Source organism: Mycothermus thermophilus, assembly GCF_041956435.1.
Source record: "Mycothermus thermophilus strain CBS 625.91 unplaced genomic scaffold VTJ04scaffold_7, whole genome shotgun sequence".
NCBI lineage: Eukaryota > Fungi > Ascomycota > Sordariomycetes > Sordariales > Chaetomiaceae > Mycothermus > Mycothermus thermophilus.
In genome coordinates this window covers 1,613,387-1,632,449 of record NW_027191433.1, presented here as the reverse complement: position 1 = coordinate 1,632,449, position 19,063 = coordinate 1,613,387, and the positions used below count along the sequence as shown (strand labels likewise).

Sequence of the window (19,063 nt, the reverse complement as noted above, 5' to 3'; positions counted from 1 at the left end):
GCGTTATATTACATGGGAGGATATCTGTTTAATAGATGGGAGCGTAGATCAGGTATAGAATATAGACATATCTCGGGACGGACTGTTGTCTCCTAGGATCAATGTGAGATATTGCATTGGACTGTCCGAGACCCATTCCATTGTCTAGCTCTTGGTGATGCGCTGTACAATCTTCATTGTTCACTTTGTCCCTATCTCTTCGCATGATCCATTTTCGTTATCCTCCTCCATTTTCCTGCTTTTATTTTCTCTCCCTACCATCCTCACCACCGCGCCTACTATATCAATACAAAATGCCACCGACACAACAAAAATCATTCACAACAACCACCCTTTCGTCAAGGCAAAGTCATTAAGACAAACCCGTAGCCACCCCAGCCATACTCCGTCCAGCGTTATCCTACTCGCCCTTCGGGCCAGACCGGGCCGCCAAACCCTCCTTGACCGCCGCCAGGATCAGCTCCTTCGCCTTCTCGACACCCTCATGGGAGCCGACCACCTCGATCGCCTCGCCCTGGCTCGAATCGCGCGGCACGGTGATCTTGCAGCCGCTCTGCTTGCGAATGGCGTTGACCTTGCTGCCGCCCTGGCCAATCACGAACCGATACGTCTTGGGGTCGGGCAGGACAAGGTATCCCGTGGCCGGGTTCTGCTGCGCCTGCTCGATGGCGGATTCGATCACCTTGCGCGCCTTGGCGATATTCTCCGGAGAGCCGCGCAGGACCCACGGGATGTCGCCCTCCTCGGCGGAAGCGTTGTTAACCATCACCTTCCAGGAATGGAGATCCGCGTTATTTTCGACATCATCCGTGATGAGCGGAAGCGCGCCGTTCTCGCGCGTGCTCGGCGGAGCGGGCTTGAGCGGGACGGCATGACCGGCGTGGTCGACGGTGATGTGGAAGTCTTGCTTGAGGCGGCGGAAAATCTGGCCCTTGTTGGACACAGCGTGGTGAAGGGCGCGCGGGACCTGGATGGTCTCGCCTTCTTGCTCCTTGACGAGCTCCTGGATGCGGGCCTTGGCCTTCTCGACATCGGCCGGCTGGCCGACAATCTTGACGGTCGAGCTGCCGCTGCCCTGCCGCGGCACGTCGATCGACACCTTGAACTCGGCCTCGATGCCGCGCTTGGTCTCGCCGCCGCGTCCGACGATGGTGCGGTGCTTCTCGACGGGGACCTCGAGTTCCTCGGTGACCTGGCTCTCGCGCTCAGCCACGATGGCTTCGATCCGCGCCACGATCTTGTTGACGATCTCGGTGCGGCCCTCGATCTTGATGGTATCGCCATCGGCGTCCTGCTTGGGAAACTGGATGGTGCGCGACAGCTCGCGCTGGTCGTCGGAGCCGCCGGCCTGGACGACGATGTCGCGAAGCGTGGCGCCGCCGGCGCCGATAAGCGCCTTGTGGTACTTCCTCGGCACCTCGATTTTGCGGACGATTGTGTCTTCGAAAATGGCCTTCTTCTCCTCGAGGATCTTCTTCGCCTCAGCCACCTGCGTCTTAGTGCCCTTGATGTGGATGTCGACGTGAGTCTCCTCCGAATCCTTGGGGGCCGGAACGTCAATGCGCGCGCCCGTCGACTGCCGCAGCTGCTCCAGGACCGCGCCGCCGGAGCCGATCAGCGACGGCAGCTGCTTCTTTTGCACCGTCACTGTGGCCGTGTACGAGTTATCCTTGAGATACTGCAGCAGCGACAAGATCTCGTCGCGAGCCTCATCAGCACCCCGCTTGGGACCCCGGATGATGACCTCGTCAGGCGCCTGCTGACGACGGGGCTTGCCGGCGTCGCTACCGCTGGCCGAGTCGTCGTCCTTGGAGCTCTTCTGGGCCCTCGGGAAGAAGATAAGCACCTTGTAGCGATCCTGCAGCCTGATGATCTGGCTGCCCTGGGCGCCGATGAGCTCGCGGTGGAACTTGGGTTCGATCTTGAGCACGTGCGTCACCTCGTCCTGCAGCTTGCGGGCAATGGTCGTGATCTCCGCCTTTGCAGCCTCGGCCTTGGCCTTGGGACCCTTGACTTGCACCTTACCGTCGTTGACCTGGATGTCGACGTCGAACTGCTCGCGGAGCTCGCGGATGCGGCTGCCGCCCTTGCCGATGAGGTGGTTGGCGAACTTCTGGGGGAACTCAAACTCCAGAGTAAAGCCGCGCTCCTTCTCATCCTTCTTCTCCTGCTCGACAAACTCCAGGCATTTGGCCGTGAGCCATTCAACCACGGAGGCGGGGCCGCGAATGTAGACGGTCTCGCCGGTGTTGGACATGCGAGCGCGGATCGGGTGGGCGGCGGCGTCTTGCTCCTTCTTGACGTGCTTTTGCAGCTTCGAGTGGTACCTGCGTCTCATGTCAGTCCTGAACCTCGGAATGCTAACTTTGTTGTGACTTACTTGACAGGAACCTCGATCTGTCTGGATGTGACGGGCTCCCGCTGACTCATCAGCTGATCAAGATAAGCATGTGCATCCCGGAGCCCCTTCTGCATCTCGCCAATGACATTCTTGGCCGGAGGTTCCCGGGCAACCTGGAATGAAGCAGGATCCGACAAGCCCTCGTAGACCAGCAAGACGGGAGCTTTGGGCTCCGAGGATTCCGGAACGACGAGATGGACACCGTAGGTCTGGCGCACATGGGGCAGAACTTCCTTCCTAAGGTACGGGTGGTAGAAGGGATCAACCGAAAAGGTGGCAATGCGAGCAGGCGGGTGGCTATCAACCAAAGCCCTGATCTCGGCCTGGGCCTTGACGAGGCTCTTGGCGTCGCGCGAGTAAAGCTCCCACGGCAGGGCGCCCTGCTCCGAGAAGGGAGTGTTGAAGTGCACATTATACAACTTCTCGAGGCGCTCCAGCTCGCGCTTGTCCTGGAGATAGCGCGTGACATAGCGAGCGTGCACTGCGGCGCCGTTCGGGGCCTGGCGGTGGAAACGAGAAATGTCAATGTTGGAGAACTGCATGTCCATGGCCAAGGCGACGGTCCTCTCAACACCGGCGCTCGTGTTCGCAGGAAACCCGATGATCTTGACGTCGTCGTCTTCCTCAGTCGGCAGCACGATGGTGCATCCCGTCTCGTCGAAGAACTGCTGCATTGAGATGCCACGTTCACCGATAATGAACTGGTGGCGGCCGGGCTGGATGGGGACAGGCTCCACGACCAGCTGGTTGCGTAGCTCCTCGGCCTTCTGCTCGAGGCGCTCACGCACCTCGCGAACAGCATGACGATCACCAGCCAGCTGGATGAAGCTGGATTCGGCGGGCGTGAAGACGGGGCGGCCCTGGGGACCCGGCACGACCGGAGGGGTGGTCGAGTAGGGTTGAGCCGGCGGCACGCGAATGCGGACGCCCTTCTCCTGCTCGAGGGCGTTCAGGAAGCTGTTGTTGGGGCCTGCAATGAAGGGGTAGAACTCGGCCGGGATACCCTTCACGGGAACCTCGACGTCGCCTGCGCGCTCGTTGACGATTCTATCGATGATGTCGCGCGCGTGGGCGGCCTGGTGCGAGTTGCCTTCGACAACAACATTGATGACGGCCTCGTAATCATCCTGGTCGATCGGGCCCTGAGCGTCATCCTTGGGCACGTGAACGCGAGCGCCCGTCTTCTCCTCAATGGCCTTGATGGTGGCGCCGCCCTTGCCGATGATGTTGGGCCTCGCCCACCGCGGGATGGTGAGCTCGAGCTTGACCTTGGTCCCGATAATGGCGATGAAGTCCTTGAGCGCTTTTGCGTTGATCTCGCCCTTGGGCCCGGTCACATCAATCCTCCAGACGTCCTTGGTGTGTGGCGTCATCTTGATCTGGGCGCGGGACTTGCGGTTGAAGTCGCGCACAATGTCCTGGAGTGGCCGCTTCAGCTCGGACTGGGGCTTGATTTCGTTCTTGTTGATGAAGAAGGAGTCGGTGGATTGGTTGGGGAGGGCCAATTTCGTGGCACTGCCAGAGACGCCGAGACGGGGAGTGGCGGCGCCGGACGGCGGGGCCGAGACATCGGGGGTTCCCGGCGCGGGGCTGGCGCCATTCGACCTGCCGTTGGCGGCGGCCTTCGCGGGCCACACGGGAGCGAGGTTGGCAGGCGACTTGGTTCCCGAGCCGCCGAGCTCCGGGAACGACTCGAGGGAGTCGGTAGGCGGCGGAGCCGTGGATTGGGCAGCAGGTTTGGCTGGCTGGGATGTTGGGAGGTCTTCGTCGACGGCATCTTCGACGGTGACGGGATGTGCGGCATGCTGCTCACGGAGCAGGCTGGCGGCGGAGGGTTCGCTCGTGCTGGCCGACATGATGATGGATCTGCGGCTGTCGAGGCTGCAAGTCAGAAACTGGTCGAGGAATCCTCGAGGTAAGTAAGGTTGTAGTTGGAGGTTAAACGTACGACTGACGTCAAAGTGAGGCGGCTCAAGACAAATTATATAGAATACGAGCAAGAAAAAAAAACACGGCAAGAGTAAGAATGTGACAGGCCGAAGAGGCAGATGACGGGACCGCACCCGTGCCAGACCTGACAAAAGTCAATGGAGCGATGGAGAGAGCAATTGGAGCCACGGGCGTCGTCCAGGGGAAGTGAAAGTGAAATGTGTCGATTGGAAAGTGTGGAGTCTCGACTTGCCCCCCGTGTGTTGGCGCAATGGACATGGGATGCCCAGCCCAATGGAACCTTCGGTAACCTTGGCTTCCTGTAACGTAAGGCTGTTGTGGCGTTGTGGCTGGTGCGGACAAGAAGGAGACTGACTCTTAACCCCGTAGTTTCAACCATTTCATACGGGGTACCGAAGAAGCTACATAATGGAGGGAGTTGGTCTTGAGGTGTATGTATGTAGTATGTCAAGAGCCTGGGAAACAAAATAAACAAGTCCAGCCAGGTTTTTTTCGAGAAATCCTTTGTAGGGGCTGACTTACAATGTGTGGCTGGTGTTCCTCCCCAACTCTTTCCGGATTGAGGCCTGTCGAGTCTTGGCATCTGTCGCAGCGCTGCCGAACACCCCACTCCAGTTTCACTCCGAGTCCACTTTTGCTGTCCAACTTCTCCCATCTCAACTTCTATGGTGGCTCTTTTTGCCTTCTGGATGCGATGTTGGGCATCCATAAAACCACTGAGAGCCAGGCCACCTCAGAAAAGAAAAATATGATATTCGGCCTCAGTGCCACTACAGCAACGGCGGTTCATCTCACTCTTCAGCAATAAGTAATGTATAGATGGAGGAAATGAACGTGGCGGTAGAGTCAACTCAACTTTCCTTTTTGATGACCTGGGAACAGGATACAGCACCCGACGTTACTTCGGCCACTCGCTATCAACCCCGTTACACGAACCCCGCAACTCCCGTGGACTGTGAGAAACCGATGTGCAACCGAACAACGACCACATTCTCTCTACCGGTGGTCAAGATGGTCCTACGATCGTTGTACAGCTATCCTCGGTCGGCAGCCCGAGAGTTTCCTCCTGCTCACCCTAACCGGTGAACTTACTATGTTTCCGCCGCGGGCCGCCCCCGGCTGTCGGTCCCGGAATGTACCTATCTGCCCTGCCGGACTCCCGCGGAAGTCAGAAATCAACGGCTGTGCCTATCTCCCCCGAGTTTCAACCAACCTCTGCCGTCCCTGTAGATCCCTGGCAGTCAGCGTAGCACCATCACTTACTCCCCGGTTATCATGACTACTGCTATGTATGGCCAGCGGCAATTCCTCGCGATTGGGGTGTGGTCAAGTGGTTTTTGTGTCTCTAACACTGCAGCTAGCGCAGCATGCTGCACTTCACACGGCCAATGCGTACATTGACACGCCTGACAGATCTCGGCCAATTTGGCGTCGGACTTATGGCTACTCCGTAGTTGAAGCCGGGCTTGTTTCTTTCCAGACCCGAGATGCGGTGTAACCGCTGGGTAAGCACGGCAGCGGACTACCGCTGTTTTTTCCGGCGAGTGTGAGGGGTGAGGCCGGTCCTGAACTATTCGAAGTGATCATTTCAACGGACTTCTCCATAGGAGCTCGAAATATAGCATTCCCAGGCAGGGAGCAAGGGATGGCAAGTGGATGATCATGCCTACGTTCAGAAATCAGGGGCGAGATGGACAGATCGGTTACGTCCCAGGCTGTTGACGGAGGATATAAGACGACGTTGTCCATATGCCAGTCTTCACAATCTGGACTATCGTCCTGTGAGATTCATCTAAACCAACTCGACAACTTACGAGTAGTTTTTTCAACTCAACCACCCAACCTGTCTGCGCCCGTTCTCATCTCAACCTTCCCCTGCATTTCTCTCACCTCATTACATCCCGTATCCCACGTTAGCCATCACCACCTCCATCTCAACAACGTACCCGTCCCAACCCCGTCATAAACATGGCCGCCTCCCTCCCAACCCCAACCCCAACCCAACCCCGTCGCATCCTCCTCCTCAGCCTCCCTCGCACGGCCAGCAACCTCCTCGTGCGCGTCCTCAATATCCCCTCCCAACCCGGCCTCCTCACCAACCCGGCAGGCGGGTACTTCTTCCTCAAACCCGCCGTCTTGCCTCTGCAGCGATTCCGCAAGCCCGCGCACGCCTGGACCTCCGAGGAGCGAGCCATATTGCGCTCGTGCTACCAAGAAGCGCTCGACGAGATGGAAGCCATGTCTTCCCGCGCTGCTGAAGCAGAAGGAGGAGAGAGAGCGCTTTTTGCCAAGGAGCACGTGAACTTCTTCGTGGACCCAGACGTGTCCGACCCGGGGCCGGACGGGGTCGGGGAAAAAGGTTCTTTCAGGCTTCCGTTGCCGGAGAAGTACAGGGTTGGTGAAAATGCCGAGGGCACCTGGGGTAGCTGGAACAAGACCATCTTCCCGGACGAGTACTGGGCGACCTGGCGGATGGTGTTCGTCATCCGCCACCCGGCGCTCACGTTCCCGTCGATGTATCGGACGGTGGTGGGCGAGCTTGTGAGCAGAGGAATTCTGGAGGAGGGGGTTGCCAAGTTGGACGTGCTGAAGAACATGACGTACAAGTGGACGCGGATCATGTTTGATTTTGCTGTATCGAAGGCTAGGGAGGATGAGGCGTTTCCGGAGCCGGTGATTATTGACGCACAGGAGATTGTGAACGACCCGGGGGCAGTGAGAAAATATTGTGTGGCGGCGGGGCTGGATCCGGATGTTGTCAGGTTTGAGTGGGAAGCGGAGGATGTGAAGGGAAAGAAGTTTGATGATAGGGCGGGGGATGCGCAAACGCATCGGATATTCCTGGGGACATTGTTGGAGTCAAAGGGGTTGATCAAGGCTAAGGCGCCACCCAAGGTGGACGTGGAGGTTGAGAAAGTGAAGTGGAGGGACGAGTTTGGGGAGGAGGTGGCTATGATGCTGGAGGGACGAGTGAGGGAGGCCATGGAGGATTATGAGTATCTCAGGACAAAGTGTGTAAGGGGTTGAGGCTGGGAGAGTATGAGTCTGGGGTTGATGGTATAACTGGACGATGGTCGGGAGCTTTTCACTGTAGGATCGTCATTGGTAGTAGGCTCTGGATTGTCATTTGATCCTATTTGGTTATGAATAGCAAGTGATCGTTTGGCAATCTGTCAACTGTCAACTCACCGTCAAGGAGTCGACGGAGGCAAGGCCCGTCTTGGAACCACAAGGACCTGCTGAGGGCTGTCCACAACAGCTGGGAAATATGCCAGCACGGCCCTCCTCCTATGAGACTCACTCAGAGGTATGGCAGTGAGACACTATCCGTATGCATCTCTCACATCTGGGAGTCTCGGGTGGTGGTTGAGACGGTGAGCATCTCCCGGGGTTAGGATTGTATGTGCTTCCATCCATCCCTGACGACCTCACACACCAAGACGGTATCAAGATTCTGACAAACGACAAAAAAAGCGGTAACAAACGGTTGTTGTTCCCGATTAGGAAGGCTAGAGTTTTATGTCGTGTGAGACTGGGCTTTTGTCGGAAGAGCCGATTTGTGCAGCATGGTTACCGACAGCCCAACGGTCAACGGCCAACGGTCACCATGGGGGCCAACAGGCCTAACAAATTCTACTGCTTACAAGGCATAGATTCTCTCCGGATAGAAGAGTACGAACATTTCCCAGCCAGGAAGTGGACGGCTGCAGCAAACAAGGTGGTGGCAAAACACCTCTCACCTCGTCAAGCACGATCTGGCAGCTCATGCAGGTCCCATCGGATGGTGTATCGCCCAATGTCCCACTCCAACCCTCCAGTCACGGCAACCTGAGATGGATGGATCTGACGGTCGGAGGTGAGATGAAGGCCAGCCAGATGGACAGAAGGATCTGGGACGTTCTGTCCAAGTCTTGCATCTCACGGCATCTGGCCTGCTGGCTGCTTTGCTGACATAGGTATGCATCCTCGTCCCGAATGCCAGCTTAGCGCGATCTATCCATTTCTTTCCGAAATTCTACGACTGGGCTGCAACTAGTATGGTCCCGCTATCTCTCGTCCCGCACAACATCCGTTGACGTCTCATCGCCGCGTCGCGGCTGAGTAAACTTAGAAGCTGGCTTGCGCCTGCACACGGGCTGAAGTGCTCCTACTGGAGGGGCTGTCTGCTGCCAAAAACGGTCCGATGGGAGGTTCCAAATCTTGGGTGGGTGTGGGACTGGACGGTTGAGCTGCCTACTGCTGCGGATGGTGTTGTGGGTGCGATGGCGGAGTCCATTCAGCCGGATGAAGAGACCGAAGGTCCGTCTGGGTAGGCTGATAGGTTTCTCGATACCTATTCCGAGCTGTCCGGAAAAGGATACTGTGGTATTCATACGTCCCGGACAGACTAACAGCACATGCTGCATGGGACTGCCCGTCCATGGATGGAAGATGGGTTACTCCATCCATACCTCCACCCGACATGTCCCATCCAGTGTAGTCCAGCGGATGGCACCCAACGCCGTCAACTTCGACGTTAACCCCCATTCTCTCCGCATCTTCCCCAGACCATTCGGGCTTCTCTGGATAGCATCGCTTGACGCCGGAACCCGTGTCCCAAGCGCGTGACGGTGCAAGCGCCGGGGCGTTGTTTCTGGAGCTCTCTAGTCAATCGTCTATCCATCCACAGTGCTGGCCTGGAGAGGGTTCCGTTTGAATGGACCAAACAGAAACACCCCACATCCAGCAGTCCTTCAATCCCACGACGTCGGCGGTTAGGCCCCACTTCTACACAGTAAGTCCGTCGCTCTGGCCGGCGTGCTTTTGGCTCAAATGGCTCGCCGAGGACCCGATCGATCGATGGAATGACATGTTGCATGTTGAGGTCGCATGTCGGCGAGGTGGGAGCATTGTGCGCTAATGTGGGATGCTTGGGATCTGGGGTTTGAGATGATGGGATTGCTTCAGATGCTTTGTGCAGGGCAGGTTCGTCTGAACAAGACCTGGAACGCCCGGCGCGACGTACGGGACGCGGGGAACTTCCATGTTTCTAGATGAGCACGCAAAGAGACGTGAAAGTTGATTGTCTCGTCCTGGATGTATGTACACATAAACCAAACCGTCAGCGGCGACCCAACGGCGTGAGCTTCTGTACTGCATCTCCGGATGTAGTGTTGGGATGTCGAGATCTCATTTTGAACTCAGGAAACTCAAGTCTTCGTTTCTTTGAGCTCTGCTGGTGCTGGCATTTCTTCAAGGTGTCGGGTTGTCCCCGGATACCCTCGTCAAGATCTCCATTTGTTTCACAGTTTCAAATTGTACGGAGTGACTTCTGGCATCGCTGAGGGATCGCTGAGGGATCGCAAGAGGCTTGAGATGGGGTCCCTGGAGGAATCAAATGCAAGCTGCAAACATGATCCCGGGATCACTTCCCTCCCGAACCCAGCCACTGTCGCAGGTTGCTGGCGACGCGGGCCCTTCTCGTGGTACTTATTAGAAACTTAAACAGGGCCCAGGAAGATCAGTGTACGCATAGGGACTGTCAGGCGAGGTCGAATCTTGGGTGGCAGGCATCGCATCTCCGGCCATATGGAAGGACAAGTATGGAGATATGAGCACCGGTCCAACAAGGCAGAATGCCAACTTTCCATTTCGCCATCCCAATATTTCACTCTCGCCTCGTCCCATAGCGAGATGCCAACACGAGATGAGTGTTTCCGGCTGTCTTCACCACCGCAGCACATCAGAACAGAGAAAACGGGAACACCTCAAGACGACAACCCAGACTTAGCACCCTAAACACTCGATATCTAGCATGAAATGGAAATTCCCTGGCCGTGACCTAGTTGCCTGCAAGGTGTTCCTGTCGTGTTAGGTGTCCGTGCTCCGAGCTCCGTCCTTCCTGGAAACTGCTTGAAAACGTCTGGGCTCCTGGATCCACACTGTGCTTGTCCGCCAATAATATGGACTCTACAGACCAGGGTGTCATGCCAAGAATGGCAAGAAAGCGATCGGGTGTCAAAGGCCGGGCTGGGGACAGAGGGGCTTCCACTTTGAGCCACTTGAAGGGGGCAACCTCCATCTCGCAGTCTTCTCGGACAAACTGGAATCCTCGATTCGATCGAATAAGTGAAGACGAGAGACTTCTTGCAAGACTCTGCTCTCTCCCTCTCCTTCTCGGCCTGACCAGCCTACAGCTTACCTGACCTTCCACCTCAGGTAGCTTGGCCAGGACTGGACTGGACAGACAGCCAACAAAGTGAGGCGATGAGCCGTTTGTCCAGTCCATAACTCGACCTAACGGACCGACCAAAAACGGGATTTTGAATGTTTCGCATGCCACCTTGGGCCGTTTCCGCAACGTCTCATACTCGTACCTCCAATAAACGAGAGAGCAATCCCAATCCAATCCGACCCGACCTCCGCCAGGCCCAAGATACGCAGTCCTGTCCAGCTTGGGCTACTCTTAGTGAAAGTACGTTAGGTTTGGCCGTTTGACCTTTTTTTTTTCTTTTCTGGTCCCCCCTGGGCATTGCTTTGCCCTGTTTTTCCTCGCTGCAACGCTGGGTGTCTGTCCGAGGTTGCCTGCTTGCCATCCTACCATTCTTCCCGTCTCCAGCTGCCTGCAGTGTTGCTGTCTTGTCTTTGACACCATACTTGTTCGCCTGTCGCTTCGGGGGGCCGTGTCCGTCCGTTGCCGATTGTCCACTGCCCACAAAGTATGGACAGCCCAAAGACTAGCTCCAGCGCTAGCTCGCAGCGCCAACGTCGCAGGCTCACCAAGAAGCCTCCCCCGGCATCCCGTCATCACTCTTACAACTCGTCGAGTCCCAGATACAGCGCCCTGTCCGACAGTCGTGTTGACGCCCGCTCTCTAGGAAGCAAGCGAAGCTCGACCAGCCTGCGACGGCCCCCAAGCTCGCAGGCCGGCACCGTTGGCACATTAGCTGCTGGTAGTGGTAACGCGTCGGAACAAACCTTGCCACGCCTCTCCCCCGCCGCAGCGCCATCGCCCGCTTTCTCTCTGGCGAGCCGCTCCCACGCCGCACCCGCACTTCCCGACGGCACGTCTGCGGCGCCGCCATCTTCCTTGTCGCACTCGAACCACCACCTCCACAACCTCCACGATCACCATACGACTACTCAACACCAACACAACCCCCTCCTTCGAAGCAATCAACTTCCGCTGCATCCCCGATCCGACGCGCAGCAATCCCCGCGAGTCGCTCCGCAAACCCCTTCGCTTCTTCCTCTCTCCTCCAAGTCGTCCGACGAGTTAATTGGCGCCCCCTTCGACAGCAACGCAATCCTTGATCGCATCGCGGCCATCAAGCCCCCTCCCGACTCGCCCACCGATTTCGAGACCGACCGCAACCGTAACAACCACACCGACAGCAATTACACCACGTCGAAAGACGTCAACACCAACAATCACGCCGCCAACCCCGCTCCGACTGCACTCCCACTCCCGTCTCCCCGCGTAGATCCCGGCGCTGCGCGAACCATGGTGCATCCGCCGCCGGCCCTTCGCCAGTCGGCGACCTTCCCGACTGGCGAGGTCTTGAGCGAAAAGACCAACGCGTCAAAATCCGAAGCCAAGAGATACTCGGACGAGTCCAAGGAGAGCAAGCTCCCAAGCATGCTCAGGAAGAAGTCGGGCTTCTCGGGCTTCATGAACAGCCTGGTCGGATCGCCCAAGAAGCCGCTCATTTCGGCACCCGAGAATCCAGTCCACGTAACGCACGTCGGATACGATAGCTCGACAGGCCAGTTTACGGTGCGCTTTTTTTGATAATCGACCCCAACGTCCCGTTACTGATATGTTTGTCACAGGGGTTACCAAAAGAATGGCAACGACTCCTCAACGAGAGCGGCATCACGGAAAAGGACACTCGGGAACACCCGCAGATCCTCGTCGACGTGCTCACATTCTACAAAGAGACCCAGGAAAAGCCCCAAGAGGACCAGCAATTAGAAAAGTTTCACGATGCCCGAGCTGCTGACTTCCGTCTGGGCCCCACCATCACCTCCCCTTCGTCCGTCACCCCCCTTTCTCCGGGCCACCTGCAGACGGGCTATGGTCCGCTCATCAGTCCGCCTGCTAGTCCCAGGTTTCCGAACGTCGCTCACGAAGGCAGTTTTGAGAATCCCCGCGCCCCACCTCCCGTCCCGAAAGGCCCTCCGCATGTGCCCCTTAAAGACCTCGGTCTCATTCCCAGCAGACCCGCCCCGAAACCGCCAACGAGTTTGGCGACGAGGCCGCCGCCTCCGCCGCCTCCGCCGCCGCAGACGTATCCGACAAAGGATTCGGGCATCGGGATGCCCCAGCCCGGGGACGATGCGTCGCCGACTTACCTGCCGCCCAAGGATAACGTGCCGATGCTGCCAGAGGAACACCGGTCCAGGTCACGGTCTAACTCGCGTGCGAACGGCACCACGCCCTACATGCCCGCGCAGCCGTCACCGTCCGTCACGTCGCCCATCAGCGCACAGCCGAACGCCGCCGCCGCTGCCGCGTACCAGCAGCAGCTGTTGCAACAGCAACAAGAGCAGGCTCTGGTCCACGCCCAAGCCGCCATGAGCGGCCAGCTGGGCCGGCAGATGAGCAAGCGGCAACAGCCGACCCCGCCGTCGTCCCAGCACCAGCATCAGCACCTGCAGCAGCAGGTTGTCGATCCCAACGCGGCCAATCGGGTGCCGCAGGCGACGCAGCAGCCTCCCAGGCTCGCACAACAGCAGTCGAGGCCGCGCCAGAGGCCACGGCAGAGCAACGGCGCTGACGTGGTCGCCGCCCTCAAGAGGATATGCTCCGAGGGCGACCCGCGCGAGGTGTATCGCAACTTCACCAAGATCGGCCAGGGCGCCTCGGGTGGTGTCTACACGGGTCACGAGAGGGGGACAAACCGGCTGGTGGCCATTAAGCAGATGAACCTGGAGCAGCAGCCCAAGAAGGATCTGATTATTAACGAGATCCTGGTCATGAAGGAGAGCTCACACCCCAACATTGTCAACTTTATCGACAGCTACTTGTGCGGCGGCGAGCTGTGGGTCGTCATGGAGTTCATGGAGGGTGGCAGCCTGACGGACGTGGTGACGTTCAACATCATGACGGAAGGCCAGATCGCCTCGGTGTGCCGCGAGACGCTGAGGGGGTTGCAGCACCTCCACTCGAAAGGTGTCATCCACCGCGACATCAAGTCGGACAACATCCTCCTCAGCATGGAGGGCAACATCAAACTGAGTAAGTTACGCCCTTGTACCTCCCTCGTATGGTTTTTGTTCTGTGCATGTGTTTGTGTGCATGTGTGTGCGCGTGCCTTGGGTGAGATGATGGAACCGTCCCACTAATGTTTTGTCAAACTTCCTTAGCCGACTTTGGCTTCTGTGCCACCATCAACGAGACGCAGAACAAGCGTACCACCATGGTCGGCACGCCGTACTGGATGGCGCCTGAGGTCGTGACGCGCAAGGAGTACGGCCGCAAGGTGGACATTTGGTCGCTGGGCATCATGGCCATCGAGATGATCGAGGGCGAGCCGCCATACCTGACGGAATCGCCTTTGCGAGCTCTGTGGTTGATCGCGACGAACGGGACGCCCCAGATCAAGAACGAGCAGGAGCTGTCGCCCGTGTTTAGGGATTTCTTGTACTTTGCGTTGAAGGTGGATCCGGAGAAGAGGGCGAGCGCGGCGGATTTGTTGAGGGTATGTGCACTTCTTGCGTCTAACACATTTGACAGTGGTTTGGGATGTGTGAATGCTGACAAGCTTGGCACAACAGCACGACTTCATGAAACAGTGCGTCGACCTGTCCACCCTCGCACCCCTTGTGCGCGCCGCCCGCGAGGCAAGGGCCCAGGAGAAGGCTCGCAAGGGACATTAGGAGTGGTGAGCGAACCGTCTACTGACCCTGGAATAAACGGAATGAGACTCGGAGCGTCGTCGGTTACAAGCCTTGCTTGTTGTACTGTCTTGTTGTCATGTGCAAAGCGAGGTTGACGGCGCATTCTGCTTATCTTTGTCTGCCATGAGGGGTGGGCATTGTTCGAGTACGACTTCAGTTCCCCGGCCGGCGATGGTCGACGATCCGGGCCCGATTCGACTGGAAAATTAACGCAAGGCATAACAACAACAAACGACGCCCTTTTTCGACTTGATTTTGGTTCTTCTTCACAGCCAGGCAGGGAATTGGGTGGGAATTTTATGTATGGATGGATGCTGGACAGGGAAGGGGGGGCGTTGTCGTGCATGTTTTTCTTCTGTCTTGTCTCTCCGTTTCATGTTGGAATATTTGTCCTTTTTCTCCTTCTATCTGGCCTCGTTCCGTTCTCTTTTTATTCTTCTGATCCTGGGGTTTGTTAAGGGCTGAATTTTCGAGTGCGGTCTTTGTTCTTGATGACAGATGGGTGGATGGATGGATCGACGGATGATGTTGTGCAGGGATTCCTCCCCCAGTTGAGAATTGTGTTTGGGTCTGAAACTCGACTGAGGCGGGTGAAGTTTCTTACACCATCATTCGTCTGATCTGATCTGTCTCTCTTTGTTTTGTTATTTCCATTCGATTCGATTTTTCGATCCTTCAGGTTTTGCGCCGGTTGTGTTTGAAAGACCGAAAATACAACGATAGAATGGATGATGTGCTTGCTTGCTAGCGTTGCTTGCCTGGCCTGATTCCTTTCTGTTTGGTTGTTTTGCCTTTTGGTGTGGGCCGGTTCGGTCCGTTCAAGTGGTGTCATGGTTGTTGGAAGTATTCTGCTTCTCTTTTTTTCGGGCCGTCCCGTCCCGTTTTGATCTGATCCCTCCGATTGTCGGGTATGAGATATGTCAGTTGGTTGTTGGTTGTGTTGGACAGATGCATCACCTGCTGCGAGTCGCTAGATCAAATTGTTGGGTCTTGTTTCGGTAGTCCTTGAGTCGGGAGGAGATAGGTAGTTGCGTTGCGCCGGAGGGGAGGAGGTAGTCGCCCTTTCCCCACCCCCTGCTTCCGCGTTTTCATAACAAGAAGCTTACCAAGGTACCTATTTTGTTGAAGTTTTAGACCTGCTAGGGAAGGAGAATGGCCTTGAAGTTGTTTTTGGTCGCAGGTCCTGCGGGGATGTAATTGACAGATGGGGGGTTTTGAGGTGGATGATGAGTGAGCCGGTTGGTGTTGGTCCCCCCCCTACTTCCTTTTCTCCCCAGCTTCTTCTTGGATGGCGAGGTATGGGCGCGATGGATGGTAATGGCAATGATGGCATAGCCATAGACATGGGCAGGTCGCGGCGTAGCGGACTGAGGAGTGACGGTAAGTAAATGGCTTGCAAGGAGCCTGTGATGTGGGTTTTGTTGTTCGGTGTACTTGGGTTGGTTAAGGGTTTGGGGTATTGTTATTTTTTTTCTCGATCCCTTTCAACACCTTGATGTCGGTTCGTCTAGGTAGCTGCCTACCTGTCTGGTCTGTTTACCTCATCCTTTTAAGTTACTTCGCCTAGGACGGGTTTTTAGGTGCCTGTGTATGATGTCTTGATTGTCTTGGTGTGGTTTGGCATACGGTATTGTTTGAGATACCATGGCGAGATGAAATAATAGATGTTGAGCTAAGGTTGGTTTTGACAAGACTAGTTGACTTCAGTTGTTTCCTTATGAGGGTTGATGTGGTTGTTGGGCGCATGTTTCTCAGGTCCAGGAGTTCGTACAGCCTCCTGCTCTCTCACACGGCCAGCCAGATTTAACACCTGTGATAATTGCGGAATGATATTTATGATTACCTGTCCAGGAGAACGCCTTAAACTCCAGCCGTTGAAACCCCATCTTGCCCCTAGAGTAACCCATAACTCTGGCTCAAAGATAGTGAAAAACATCGGCCCGTATATGCCATTTCGTATGATGAGAACAACCCCTGAGCAGCACTGTCCTTCACAGATCGACCCCAAACCCCCAAGCTCCTACCATCACTCCTTCTTCTCCATTATCCGCCTAATAGAGCGTATAGCCTCCATCAATAATCACATTCGCGCCCGTCATAAAGCTGCTCGCATCGCTGGCCAAAAACACCGCCAGCCCATTCAGCTCATCCACCCCGCCCAATCGTCCCTGCGGGGTCAACGACTTCCAAATCTTCTTCTGCGCCTCTAGCGCTGGCACCCGGTTCAGCTCCGTATCCATATACCCCGGCGAGATGCAGTTCACCCGGATCCCATACTTGGCCCACTCCGCGGCCAGCGACTTGCCCAGCTGCAGCACGCCGGCCTTGCTCGCGTTATAGCAAGACTGTTCCTGCGGGTAGTTGACGATGGAGCCGCTCATGCTGGCCACGAGGATGATGCTTCCCGGCTTCTTGGCCGCCATCATGGCCTTGCCGACCGCCTGCGCCGTGAGGAAGGAGCCGGTGAGGTTGATGTCGATCAGCCGCCGGAACATGGCCGTGTCGTAGGTCTCGGCGGGGATGTTGCTGTCGGCGATGCCGGCTGAGTTGATCAGCACGTCGGGAACGCCGTAGAGGTCCGAGACGTTTTGGACCGCGGTCTGGATGGCGTGCTCGTCGCGCACGTCGACCCGGAAGAAGGAGACGGGAAGGCCAGTTTGCTGGTGCAGAACGGCGGCCGCCGCGTCGCCGAGGTCTTGGTTTGCGTCGAAGATGGCGATGGCCTTGGCGCCGGCTTCGGCGCAGGCTTGGGCCATGTAGTTGCCGAGGCCGCGGGCACCGCTGGGATGGGGGTTAGGTTTTGGGTTACGGGAGTCGGTTGGGTTGTTGGGAAGCTAGGGAACGTACCCAGTGATGATGATAACTTTGTTGTGGACGGTCATGTCACGGAGGGTTTTGGGGAGACGCTGGTATACACTTTCTTGGAGGGGCGTCACTTTGGGGGTTTGCTGGTCGGAGTGAGGAGCGGCGGATTGTTGATTGATAGGCTTCACGGGGATGGTAAAGTGGTCTGGGTTGGTGGAAGCGGCGCCCTTGGAGTCGGGGGTGTAAACTGAGACAGGGACTTCAGTCTCCTTGATGACGCCGGGCTTAGACAGGTGAGCGGAAAGAGAGAATGCAGCCCGCTGGGAAGTCGGAAGTAGGGCAGGACGAAGGAGACCAGTGAGCCGTGGGCTGGCCAGGCGGGTGGCACGAACAGCGGACATGGTGGTGAGCTAGGTAATGACTCTGAATGAACGAGGCGTTGCAATACTGTAGAGAATAGGCTGGTGGACTCTTCCAAGTAGCTTCAAGTGATGGGGAGATTCAACGAGCGTTGGAATTGAGGCCGATGGCGATGGTTACGGTACGTCCAAGCTACCGGGCTCCTCAATAGCGACCACAAAACTGCGAGGTTGTGGTAAGGCCTGATAGGAAGAAACCACCAGGTTCTTCTTGGAATGGAGAGGAAGGGAGGAGAAGTATAAATGCTTCGAAGTAGAAACCCCGTGCCGGTGGCGGAGCAAGAGAGGATCCTTGACTGCCACCTGGCCGGCGATCGGATGAGACGTGCTTCTCGGGGTCGGACCAGACTACCACCGAAGACCCCGGGCCAGAAGCTCAAGGCGGGCGCGCGAAAGAGACGAGACGGGGCCTAGAACTGTCACACGGGTTTGATCAGAGTCGGAACGGTTACTGTTGATTGCTTGGGATATGCCGGTCGATCTGGCACAGATGGATTCTGCCGTCCCTGAGATGACCCGGAATAGCTGGAAGGGCTGTCCTGGGGACAATTCGTTAGTGGCGACGTGGTCGAGTCAAGCAGAGTTTGGTATGGAGTTGGAGAACATGTGGCGGTCCAGACGTTGCTCTTCCCGACCCTGATCGTGTCTAAGGAGGAGTGCCAATTCGCCTCCCAGGGACTCTCCACGGGAAAGGATCGACATACTTGCTGGTAAACACTCACCACTCACAGCCGTGGGCTTCTAGACCCGAAGCAAGAATGAATGCCAAGGTTCACAGCAACCAAGCAGCTTCTATCCTGTAAATACGAACGCCCAGCCTGGAGAATTCTCTGACTTACACGAGGCCCCTCATCTTCCCCGTCCCTATCACTCAGCACCCTCCATACTGAATAAGCTCTCATCCCATATGGAGCGGTGAGCAAGATCTAACTGCTCTCCCTGAGTCACAAGACCATCTCCGCTGGGTCTATATGGTGCCTGGCCTGTCAGCATCCATCAATGAGACATGCGTGTCCGCGTGGCCCTGCATGTCTTTGTAGACCGGCCGTTGTGGCGGGAGGCAGGGGGCGGAAGGGCGGGCCGAGGGTGTCAACCTTTTGAGGTGTTCCCGGGAGTTGATGGCGGGTCCTTGGCGGAGTTAGTTACCCCATCGACTGCAGATCGGGTAGGCAGGTGAATTGATGTGTGGGGGACGGGTGGGATAGCAGTATCTACGATGCTCAACACCAGAGAGACGAATACTCTCCGTACAACGTAGACATCAAGATCGACTCGAGCCTTCGTCATTCCATGATAAAATCAGCAAATACGATCACTCAAGAGTTCATCGGGTCATCCATTCCATCCAAGTCCCATGTTGAACGAAGAAACGCCAGGTCTTAGGGCCAAAGAGGGAAAGGATGGGTATGACTTACTGGAGGAAACATGCTCTCGAAACGCACCTTATTCTTGGATCTAGTGAAGGGAAATGTCGATACCTGATGGATTACTTCACTGAGTTTCTCTCGACATCGGCCATTCCCCAGCCGTCCAAGAACTTGATCGAGTGCTGTATTCTCTGAAATGGTTTGTTCATGCGCCTCTATTCCATCGTTTACTCTTTCTA

At 56.6% G+C, this 19,063-nt stretch overlaps 6 protein-coding genes across 6 annotated transcripts; 2 read left to right on the top strand and 4 right to left on the bottom strand.

Annotated features, from left to right (window-relative positions):
* Positions 1-400: 400 nt before the first annotated feature.
* On the bottom strand, positions 401-4,257 carry VTJ04DRAFT_10153 (uncharacterized protein; the record flags this gene model as incomplete). The annotated part of the gene is made up of 2 exons (XM_069357862.1): positions 401-2,327; positions 2,381-4,257. The coding sequence occupies 2 exons, from the start codon at positions 4,255-4,257 to the stop codon at positions 401-403; spliced, it is 3,804 nt and encodes a 1,267-aa protein (XP_069214888.1).
* A 2,062-nt stretch (positions 4,258-6,319) lies between these two features.
* VTJ04DRAFT_10152 (uncharacterized protein) lies at positions 6,320-7,378 on the top strand (the record flags this gene model as incomplete). The annotated part of the gene is made up of 1 exon (XM_069357861.1): positions 6,320-7,378. The coding sequence occupies one exon, from the start codon at positions 6,320-6,322 to the stop codon at positions 7,376-7,378; it is 1,059 nt and encodes a 352-aa protein (XP_069214887.1).
* Positions 7,379-11,051: 3,673 nt separating this feature from the next.
* Positions 11,052-14,212, top strand: VTJ04DRAFT_10151 (uncharacterized protein; the record flags this gene model as incomplete). Its single annotated transcript, XM_069357860.1, has 4 exons — positions 11,052-12,107; positions 12,164-13,571; positions 13,700-14,034; positions 14,111-14,212. The coding sequence occupies 4 exons, from the start codon at positions 11,052-11,054 to the stop codon at positions 14,210-14,212; spliced, it is 2,901 nt and encodes a 966-aa protein (XP_069214886.1).
* An 18-nt stretch (positions 14,213-14,230) lies between these two features.
* Positions 14,231-14,579, bottom strand: VTJ04DRAFT_10150 (uncharacterized protein; the record flags this gene model as incomplete). Its single annotated transcript, XM_069357859.1, has 2 exons — positions 14,231-14,239; positions 14,298-14,579. 2 exons carry the CDS (start codon positions 14,577-14,579, stop codon positions 14,231-14,233), a joined length of 291 nt encoding a protein of 96 aa, XP_069214885.1.
* A 1,705-nt stretch (positions 14,580-16,284) lies between these two features.
* VTJ04DRAFT_10149 (uncharacterized protein) lies at positions 16,285-17,439 on the bottom strand (the record flags this gene model as incomplete). The annotated part of the gene is made up of 2 exons (XM_069357857.1): positions 16,285-17,014; positions 17,081-17,439. 2 exons carry the CDS (start codon positions 17,437-17,439, stop codon positions 16,285-16,287), a joined length of 1,089 nt encoding a protein of 362 aa, XP_069214884.1.
* An 83-nt stretch (positions 17,440-17,522) lies between these two features.
* VTJ04DRAFT_10148 (uncharacterized protein) lies at positions 17,523-18,359 on the bottom strand (the record flags this gene model as incomplete). The annotated part of the gene is made up of 4 exons (XM_069357856.1): positions 17,523-17,867; positions 17,974-17,996; positions 18,180-18,198; positions 18,297-18,359. 4 exons carry the CDS (start codon positions 18,357-18,359, stop codon positions 17,523-17,525), a joined length of 450 nt encoding a protein of 149 aa, XP_069214883.1.
* Positions 18,360-19,063: the final 704 nt, after the last annotated feature.